General features: G+C 35.9%; 1 protein-coding gene across 2 annotated transcripts in view; it reads right to left on the bottom strand.

Annotated features, from left to right (window-relative positions):
* The window catches only part of RANBP9 (RAN binding protein 9), a 114,005-nt gene that overhangs the window by 2,144 nt on the left and 101,033 nt on the right, over positions 1-10,828 (bottom strand). For both annotated transcript variants that reach the window (XM_053603510.1, XM_053603511.1), the window contains exons 11-13: positions 10,199-10,320; positions 8,399-8,550; positions 2,001-2,112 (exon numbers count right to left, since the gene is read on the bottom strand). In XM_053603510.1, coding sequence (XP_053459485.1) covers positions 2,001-2,112; positions 8,399-8,550; positions 10,199-10,320 — 386 coding nt within the window. The remainder of the gene's footprint in view (positions 1-2,000; positions 2,113-8,398; positions 8,551-10,198; positions 10,321-10,828) is intronic.

The raw sequence follows: 10,828 nt of genomic DNA, 5'->3' as shown, positions 1-10,828 counted from the left end.
TAGCACAGTATGTAAGACTACATGTATTTTAAATAATGGTCCTAAGCAATATTCAACAAATTTCCTTGTTAGAAGAAAACTGGTCACTTTTCTTCAAAAATTATTTTCAAGTCTGAGTATTACCTAGCAATTTGGTCTTATTATGTACAAGTATTTTCAAAAAGAATTATAGTAAACCATAATTTCCCCTATAATTCCAGCATTAATACTAAGTTCTTTTATTTTTACCAATAGAGCTAAATGAATTTTGTACAGCCAAAGAAAAACACATTAACCAAAGAAAACACCACCAAGGATATTATTCCTATTCCCAAACTCCAATACTAGTCCTTAACAAAGAATACATTAATGAATTTTATAAGGGCAAAGAAACAGATTAAGGCTCACATATGAATACTTTTCATTGCTGCTTTTAGATTCCTGTCGTAAGAATCCTGGCCTTCATGCCCATCTTCCTAAAAGAGCTTGAAACACGACTAAAAGCCACAAAACTTAACAAAGCCAGATAGCACAGCACAGACTTCTAAACTAGACTAGAGTCTCATTTTACCTGGGAATTAAAAGTCTTTAAGTCAAATGATAAATGACTTACGTAAATTTCCTTTGACCAGTCAATGCTATCAAGTTTATATACAAACGCACAGAATGTGCAGTTACAGAATTCATATACGAAGGGTTGTTTGTTCAGTGCATGAACACTGTCATCACACTCTGTGGGAAGTTGCTCACAGGAAGAACCGCCAGGGGACAGCAAATTAAGTTTCTCATGTCTTCCTCATCCCTGGCTAAGCTTCCCCTTCTAGCAGCTGCTTTTTTCTTCCCTCACCTCTTTTTATTGGGTAAGGGCATACAGTTTGAGCTGGCTAACTCAAATGCAAATATAATTTGACTCCAAAAGGGTAGAGAGGGGGGTGACACAAGTCACCTGGAAGCTCCTGCATAGTGGGAGCTGTGACAAAAGTGCCTCGGGCTACTCTGCGCCCAAACACCTCAAGCAAAAAGGAGGGGAACATGGTGGCAGGAGGCACCAGGTGGGAATCCTGACCTCCACTAGGTCATGTTCGGATATTCAAGCTCTAGCCAATCCCTCAATTCCATTCTCATTATACTCGCTCCTCAAAACTCCATTTCCTGTCCAATTCAAGTTTACCCTGTCCCCTTCTAGCCTCTCTTGTGGATCAATTATTAGACTTTATCTTCATTAACATTCCCAGATTCCCTTTATAGAAGCCAAGTCACACACTCAGTTCTGATCACTCTACTACACAAAATATATTCAACTATGTAAAATGGTTATGTACCACCATAAATTTATACTTTTGTTTCTCTGCTGGGCTCTCAATGTCACAAGTTAGCCCTATTCCTCTGTTCAATTATGTTTCAATCCCTTCGTTGGCTCTAATTCAAATTCTCACCACTTTCACAATACTTTCACAATACTCAGCCCTTGATGATTATTTACTTAGAAAAATAAGAGGCCATGGGGCTTGATTCCTCAATTGCCATCTTCCACCCATGCTCATATCCTTCTTTTCAGTATCTGAGGAAGATGTATAGTCTACCTAACTTTGAGAATTTAGGAGAATGCCACTCCCTAATCTCCAGGCTAGAAATGAATGGCAGAAAACACCTTTCACTACAAAGAGCTAGAGGGGGTGTCTTCAGTAGAGTATTTTTAATTTAGACACAGGACCACCAAAATATCTCATTCTAAAAAAGAACCAGACATTCACAGCTACCAGAAATGCTGGCATACCTGAGCATAAAACCGCAAACATCTCAACACAGACCCTCAATCTACTGTTTCTATCCCATTTGAATCTGTATAATCTGGAATTGGGATAAAGGAGGAAAGTTTCTGTATCTTAAAGTAATTTTATATTTTAAAAATGTATAACATATTCCTCTTATAATTTTACCAAAACATACAAGCCAGCACAAATACCCTCTGTCAGATGTTCAGAGAATGTAGGTAAATTGTGCTCTTTGGTTTTACTTACCTAATATTGCACTGTTAAGAGCTGAGCACACAGGTTCTCTCTGAATTGGGTCAAGCTGATTTCCAACTGGGCTGTTCCAAGGATCGGAATATGCTAGTAAACTGAATGCATCCTGTTGAAAACATACCAATTTAGTTTTAATTCCAACAGTTCAACTACTAGGCTCATAATGGTTCCAAGCTGAAAAACAGGTAAAATATGGCTTTAAAGTACTAGACTACTTAACCTTTCAACCCATTTAACCCATGCCTGTGATGTCTTATATTTTTGAACAATTAAATCACACAATAAAAGCTAATTTATTTTCATTTTTCTTGTAATTAGCCATTCTCATTCATCTCTGATCGCAACAACACAAACTAAACAGAAGGAAATAAAACCAATTCAAAGGAATAGGCTAATACTAGTTAAGGTAGAGAGGAAGGTAAAGCATTCATACACTTTACAATTTATTATCACTGATGTGAATTTGCCAGTGAGAGCGTAAGGCCTAGCCTACATTTCTTTTGTTTAGTGGATGTGGTAACGGGACCCATCTCACTGGATGACATCTCATACTTCATTAGGAAAATATGACACTAAACTGGCTCCGCTTTAGGGCCTTTTTTTTTTTTTTTTGTAGAGACAGAGTTTCACTTTATGGCCCTTGGTAGAGTGCCGTGGCGTCACATGGCTCACAGCCAGCAACCTCCAACTCCTGGGCTTAGGCCATTCTCTTGCCTCAGCCTCCCAAGTAGCTGGGACTACAGGCGCCCACCACAACGCCCGGCTATTAGGGCCTCTTTTATACATTTACTGTTTCTAACCAGTCTCCTCAAGCCACCCCCTCGTTCCACCTTAAAATAACTGCCACAGTCTTCAAAGAACTAGTCTACGTTTCTGTCTTCTTTCTAAGGGAGGTGCATACCATGGTGGTTTCAGATACTGGCTTCAAGTTCAAGCTCTCCCACTAACTAGCTATGTGGCCTTTGGCAGGTAATAATCTCTGTAAGTGCCTGTTTCATCACTTTTGCAAAATGGAGATTATTAAAAGGTCTTCTTTCACAGAGTTGTATAAAGACTAAATGAAATTAGCAGTATCAGTTCACTCTGCCTTTCCAATAAATGATGTCTTATTGTGACAAAAGTCAATACTCTAAATCAAGAGTAATACTATATACATATAAATAATATATAGATATAGGATACCCTTAACAATTAAGAAAGTAGATGCAGAGAGGTAATGAAGAAACCATAATCTGTGAATTCAGGAATGTGACACTTTGAAAATGCTGACTACTGAAATTCCTAAAGAGCACAATGTCCTAGGTTCAGTTGCTCAAGCAATCAGATTCCATTCCCATTGTCAACTGTACTCTTGCCCTTCATCATGCACATGGCCTTCTATATTGTGGATTTAGAAAATAACCCACGGAAAACAACTAAAGTCAGTCTGAAGGTACAAGACAGGACAAACAAGTGCCTCTACGTGAACGTACAAGGCCCCTCCATTGTCTTACATTGTTGAAGATTTCACTTAGGTTATTGGGTTACTCTTCTGCCTCAGTTATGATAAAAGTTCTTTAAAGATAAAAAATTATTTATCATGATTTTGGGACTGAGACTACTGAGACTACTCATAGCTGCTGGGTACAAAAAAGACAATCATATGCCTATGGATAGAAAGACCTGCTTTTTCTGGTGTCTCAAGATGTTTTATGCATCTCACAAAGCTACCTGGTTTTATTTCCTGTCCCCAATCCAAATTTATCATGGTAACAATATGATATCCTCTTATCCTGTAAAGCTAACTGTAATCAATCACATTATTCCTAAAGACTGAGCCTTGATCAAGACTTAATTCATCCCACAACCATCTAATGAGATACCATCCCCATAGCATAGACAAATCAAAAAGATATACTGAAGAATCTGTTCAAGGACTAATTGGTACATAAAAACTTCAAGTACAAAACTATCTTCATGGGTCTACACTGTGACACACACCAAAACGGTGAAATGTTGCAGTCCCAAAACCCAAAGTAAGACTATATCCTCTAGAATTTAAAACAAAAACTCAGAGAAAGTAATAAGAATGGTGGTAATTTACTGTGCATGAATACTGTGTGAGGCCATGTTTCAAGCACTATCATCTATCATCTCATTTAATCCTTAGAATAACCTGAGGTTGACAACATCATGCCCATCTTACAGAAAAACTAGAGAGGCTAAGATCACACTGCTAATTTTCTTTCTTTTAATTACTGATCTAAATATTAAGAAGAAAAAAGTCTAAATTTCTGCTCTCATATTTTATTTTTAGTACAATTCAATCAATGTTTATTGAACACTGAGGACAGACAGTGATGACCAGGACCAGTCACTGCTTCAAGGAACTCAGTGTCTTATACATATAATGTATGTTATTTATGTAAATGAAATAACACACAGTATATTACTAGTGACTTAATAGAAACAGATTCAAGGTACATGCAAACTGAGGCTTGAGAGAAAGGACAAAATATGGGTAAGTTGTCAGATCGTAAAATGTCCCAAAAAACATTAAAAACTTTGAAATTTTTCTGGTAAGGAAACTAAGTTTTAAATAAAGAGCAGTATAGATTAGACTTGATTAAGAAGGACCACATAGCCATTAAACATGGCTTAAAATGAGAGTGAAGCTGTAAGAAAACCAATACAGCCTTAAAAAAATTGGTTTACATCATCAACCTCCCAAAAGTAACCATCTAGAACTTTATCCTTTTTAAATATAGGAAAATGAATGAAATCAGCAAATCAACATTAATGTTTTAAACCATACCGTAAAACTTAATTGGTGGTGATAACCAAAGAAATCCCTAATAAGCAATTTCACAACACGATTATACGTTAAACCTACCAAAGCAGGATTAAGGTAGTAGATGCCACATACATTTTTTTTTTTTTTTTTTAGAGACAGAGTCTCACTTTGTTGCCCTCGGTAGAGTGTCGGTGGTGTCACAGTTCACAGCAACCTCCAGCTCTTGGGCTTAGGCGATTCTCTTGCCTCAGTCTCCCGTGTAGCTGGGACTATAGGCACCTGCCACAACACCCAGCTGTTTTGTTGTTGTTGTTGCAGTTTGGCCCGGGCCGGGTTCAATCCCGCCACCCTCGGTATATGGGGCCAGTGCCCCACTTACTGAGCCACAGGTGCCACCCACATTTTTTTACTACCGTTAGTAAGGTAGCTTTCTGAAAAGCAATATGGTAATATGTAGCAAGAGCCACAGTAATTTTCATGTTCTTTGCTTCAATAATTCTATTTGTAGGATTTTATCTCCATGGAATAATTTTAAGGCAGAAACAGAGCAAGTATAAGGTGTCACTAAAGCATCTGACACAAAAGCAAAAAGAAATACTGTCGCATTATGGGTTATTTTTTATTTTAAAGAAAAAAATTACCTCAGTGGAAATAATTTCTGAGGGAAATGTAACTATTTCAGTAGGATTATCAAACTGTACTCACAGTTTGGAGAAATCTGGAGCAGTTTCTAAATAGGGTGAATCTAAATGGTTCTGTTTCTCCTTCAGTTACTAGATTAAAAGCCCCCTGCAGGCGGAGGCTGCTCACTCATAATTGACCCTCCCTGAGTCCTCCACAGCTGAACACACATGCACCTTACAGCAAAGCAACTGAGGTAAATACCACCTTCAACTTAAATCAAGTCATTCTCTATGGAGGTATATATGGCTCAGAAGCTTATGCAAATCCAAAAACATTAAAGACTTTTTAAAAGCCCTACAATCTCACATGAGCTGAAGTGAAGAATAAAAAGAAGAATTTCTAAACCTCAACTGCAACATGAACCTCTCTTCATGTTGCCTCAACTCATCCAGCCTTCTTTTTTTTTGGTATTTACTCATCCTTATTGAGCAAGATAAGCTTGGCAAGTGAGAGGAAAGCAACTCAGAATATCAGGAAAGTCTCTGAAGGCAGTTGGCATTTGCTTAGAATTCAGGGTATAGAATCAAAGCCATCTACATTCTTCAGACAAAGATAAATTACATCTTCACATAATTCAGTGCATACTCAAGGAATCGCTTTGAAAATTGGTCATGCAATGCCATTTTCTGAGCTCTATGCTAATTTGAATCAAAGACACAGTAAGAGGATGGAGTGTAATCTTAAATTTTTAAAGGTACCACACAAATCACATTTCTTCACAAGGTTCAGTTAGCATAATATTGTACCAAAGAAAACAAGTCGATGACCCAGGATAAAAAAACCTAAGAATTTTTACAAACATTTCATTTCCCCAAATATCTCCTGAAATAGTTCCCAAAGTATGATCCAGGGACACCTGGGCCCAAAACCCTTTGAGGAGGTCTGTGAAGTCAAAACTACTGTCATAATAATACTAAGACACTCCTTGCTTTTTTTCACTTTCATTCTCTTGTGGCTACACAATAAAGTTCACCAGAGGCTACGTGATGTGTCATATCACAACAGATTAAATGCAGAGATACATATGAGAATCTAGCTCATCTTCTGTTAGACCAACCATTAAAGAGACTTGCAAAAATATAAAGCAAGGTCATTTTCATTTTTTTGTTTGTTTGTTTGGGGAAGATTGTTATTCTAAAATTGTTTTAATTTCTAATATGGTCAATGTCAACAGATGGTAACCCAAATATACAAAACTCTGTGGGAATCCTTAATCACTTTTTAAAAGATTCAGACACTAAAAAAGTCCAGAACCACTACCCTAAAATATCCTCAGTACCTACTATAGTAGTTAGTACTCAGTTTCCCAAAGGGATAATTTTAGATACCTAAATTAATAAAAAGCCTAAGTGTTAAGTTTCTTATTCACACTCTTGATACCAGAAAAAGTTCTCCAATGTTGCAGAGTGATAAAAATCCTCAATTTGGAAAAACCAGTTACACTTTTCATAATTAATTTCAATTTAATTAGCATATACTGACTACCTAGGTGGTACGCATTAGAGGTGTATACATTAGAAAACATAAAAAAGAAAGAAAAGAAAAATATAAACATTTAAAAGAGAAGTTAAAGGACACAGTATGACCTCAAGGAAATCTTAATCTTCTAAGGCAAATGTGGATAGCCACTTTCTTGGTATATGAACATCTGATTTGACTTTTTATTTAGCATAAATGTAGTTTAACTTTTTTTGATAACTCAGGGTCACCATTAGAAATAGCACTTATTGTACTATTTAGTAGAGTACCAAGTACTATTTAGTACTCTTTACCAAGAGTACTAAACTTGGTAAATATATCTCCTTCTCACCTAAACTACTGAAACTGTAAGAGTCTGCACCTTTAACTTACATAGCCACCATCCTAGACCAGGCAGACATTGTCTGTACCTGAGCTGTACTGAGGCTACAGAGTAGGCAGATTTTTTTTTTTTTTATTGTTACTAATCTTACACCAGGTGAGTTATGTTAGGTGCTACTAGGTATTGCTGACTGGTGCAATATCAGTATCCCTTATCTGAAATGCTTCAGATCAGAAGTGTTTCAGATTTTGGGTTTTTAAATTTTAGAATATTTACCAATTGAGAATCCCTAATCTAAAAATCCAAAATCTGAAATGCTCCAATGAACATGTCCTTAAGCATCACAGTGGCACTCAAAGTTTCATATTTTACAGATTATGGATTTCTGAATTTAGGGATACTCAACCTACTCAATTCAGGTTAGGAAGAGACAGCCAGAGTCTTCTGTCCTTTCCTACCATACTCAAGTGTCAGCCTCCAGGCCACTATATGTATCTCCTCCCCTTTGTTTTGTATGAATCTTCCAAAACATTTAGGAGAAAATGTTTATTATCAAATCATTGTTAAAAAGCCACAACATCTCTACAACTGCAGTGCTGACTTAAGCTGGAGAATATCCCTCTATCTTCAAATGATAAATAAAATTGTAGCTAATATACTATTTAAATTTTATCCATCTTACCATTTCATGGACATCGATCCAAAAGACTTTAAAACTCATTTTAACTGTCGAAATGAAAACCATGTGTTACACATCCGAATTGCTGCAACCCCAAACAATGTTTACTAAAATAGGAGTATCTCAAACTTATAACTTTATCAGCAAACTCACATTTCTCTTAAAAAAATTGCTAATTTTATAGCCGAGAAAACGAAGTTGACAAATGACACACAAAGTCTTAAGTAGCAGAACTGAAATTTAACCCAAATTTTTTTACTTGAAGTCCAAAGCTCTTTCCAGCAGATGAGAGCTGCCTACTACCATCAAATGCTTCCATTCTGAAATAAGGAAGGGAGCTGAGGGGAAGTTAAAGTTCCCCAACAAAAATTTCTAGTACCATGTATGATGTTTTTCACAACTACATTTTAGTTCCTTTGACATATTTATCGTATTTCGAGGAAAAATATATTCACCTTCAACATTTTTTTATTTGCTGTGTTCTTGCCACATTCTCTCCTCAGCTGTTCACTCATTGCTTGCAGCTCTCTTCCAAAGTGGATCATTCTTTCTATGGCAGCCTGACTTCCTCCACACAATTGGCGTCGTAACTGACTTGAATCAACTTCTGTAATCACAACAGACAAGTGGTTTATTACTATAGGGAATGGAGTATAATACAAACATGAACATAAATGTCTTATAACATTTTATAAAATTATTTAGAAACTACTACCTGTTACTTCATCTAAATATGCAGATTTGTAAAAATTTATTTGTAATCTAATGTGGAACTTTGCAGCTAAAAGGTATACTATTATCTAGGTCTCAAGAGTCTAGGATCCAATTTCTAGCATGCAGCTGGGAGTCAGATGACAACCTTTTTATGTTAGAATGTATGTAATATGCCACAGAAAATTTTAGGAAAAATTAAGCCTAATTCTCTAAAACTACATTAAGCAACATTTTAAGTAAAGAAAAAGTTAGTACTTGCTTCTCAGGCCGCTTTAACTGACACAAAACAGAAATGTAACAGAACGATCCTGAAAACGAAGAGAGGCTGACTGACTCTAACAACAGCACAGAAGACATCCAATAATACTAATCAAAAGCACTAATTATACTACTTTTACAGAAATACTTTTAGAAAATAATATTGTCTCAAGTGACCATTATCACTAATCAATAATGTAATTGTATAAGTTGTAAAAAATATATATATAAATTATTACTATGACGATGACGATAATGGTAAACATTTACCAAGTATTTTGCACTATTAGCTTTTCACAGAGATTAACAAATTTACTTTTCACAGTGACTTATGAGGTAGTTATTATTATACCCATTTTACAGATGAAGAAACCAAGGCAGAGTGGTTAAGTAATTTGTTCAAGGTCATACAGCTAGTAAGTGGCAGTTGCAGAAATCGAATCTAGGTAATTTGGCTCTAGAATTCCTGCTCTTACTCACCATGATTAAATTATTATTCTTTGGACGGTAAGGTGGCTGACATCATAGAGTAAAATAAGGCTGCCTTTTCAAAATAATTTGCATAAATACTTTTTAATCTCAAAATACTAACAAATCTAAAGTTGCCACAGAATCCCAACAAATAAACATTTATGAGCTTTAATGAATCTCCATTTGATAAGAAAGTTTGTTGGTAGTTTCATGTTATGGTGCAATTAACTACAAAAGTTGTGTATAAAATAAAATTATGTAAGCTAATATATTTTTGAACCACACCTTTTGTTGTTGTTGCTGTTTCTTATTTTTGGGGGGGTTTTAGTGAGGGAGGTCATACTTAAGCACCTACCACGTGCCACACACAGTACAATGCACAATCACACACTTCCATTAATCTAAGAAATTATTTGACTAGAATTTGTAAAATCATATCTATCCATTTGGCCTTATGGGCTAGATTGAAAGAAATGTAAGAATTCTTCCTATCACCAACCTTAAATACCCTATAGGCTGAACACTAACAAGTTACTACTAGATTAATGACAGCACTCAAATTGAGCCTACCTGGACAGTTCAGCATAGAAAACTTGTCTGGCACTTAATTTCAGAAGTTAACTCAAAAGTAACTACTTGCTCTAGCAACTTACTCTCAGGAAAGTTTAAGTTAACAAGTATTGCTGTCAAATCCTATGCCACAAACATCTTTAAATTTGGTTTATGCTCATCAGCTGTGAATCAATACAAGTAAAAACACAACCTTGTAGCCATCATTTTTTATTAAAAATGTAAAAAATATCACTGCAGACCCATTTCGGTGTCACAATCTTCCATTTCGTGGTCATGTTTAGAGCTACCATTTAGGAAACCATTGGATGAAGTTTCTCCAACTCCATTGGAGTAGTGATCTGTTTCCATGTCTACATCATTACTGAAAACGAAAAAACAAACCTAATTTTAGAAATATCACACTTGCAGCTTAGTTAAAATAAATTACTACTCAACTATGCAGCCTACTTATAACTAACTTTAAAAAAGCAATAGCAATCTGCAAAAAAGGTATTTTGTTCAGTCTTAAATGTATTCAAAGCCACTGATTTTAACAAATTTGTACCCCTGGAGATAAGGAAGGGAAAAAGTACAAGTACTACAATGTAGTGATTTTATAACTTTACATCAATATGGAGAAATCACACTTCAGCATAACAGAACTATTTCTCAAACTCACTTCTACACTTGTACTATGGCCCCAGCATTTCCCCAGTGTTCATTTCCAGTATGTCAGGGAAAGACCTCACTCTCAAAACAAACTAGTAAATGTCACACCTGGAACTTGTTTATCTCTTTCCTGCCCTCCCAATTCAATCTTCTTCTAGAGCAGTGATTTTCAACTGGTATGCCACAGCACACTGGTGTGCCATGAGAGGATCTTAAGTGTG

The sequence above is a fragment of the Nycticebus coucang genome, chromosome 9 (assembly GCF_027406575.1).
Source record: "Nycticebus coucang isolate mNycCou1 chromosome 9, mNycCou1.pri, whole genome shotgun sequence".
Classification (NCBI taxonomy): domain Eukaryota; kingdom Metazoa; phylum Chordata; class Mammalia; order Primates; family Lorisidae; genus Nycticebus; species Nycticebus coucang.
Note: the sequence above shows the minus strand (reverse complement) of the source record. Positions and strands in the feature narration are given on the sequence as shown.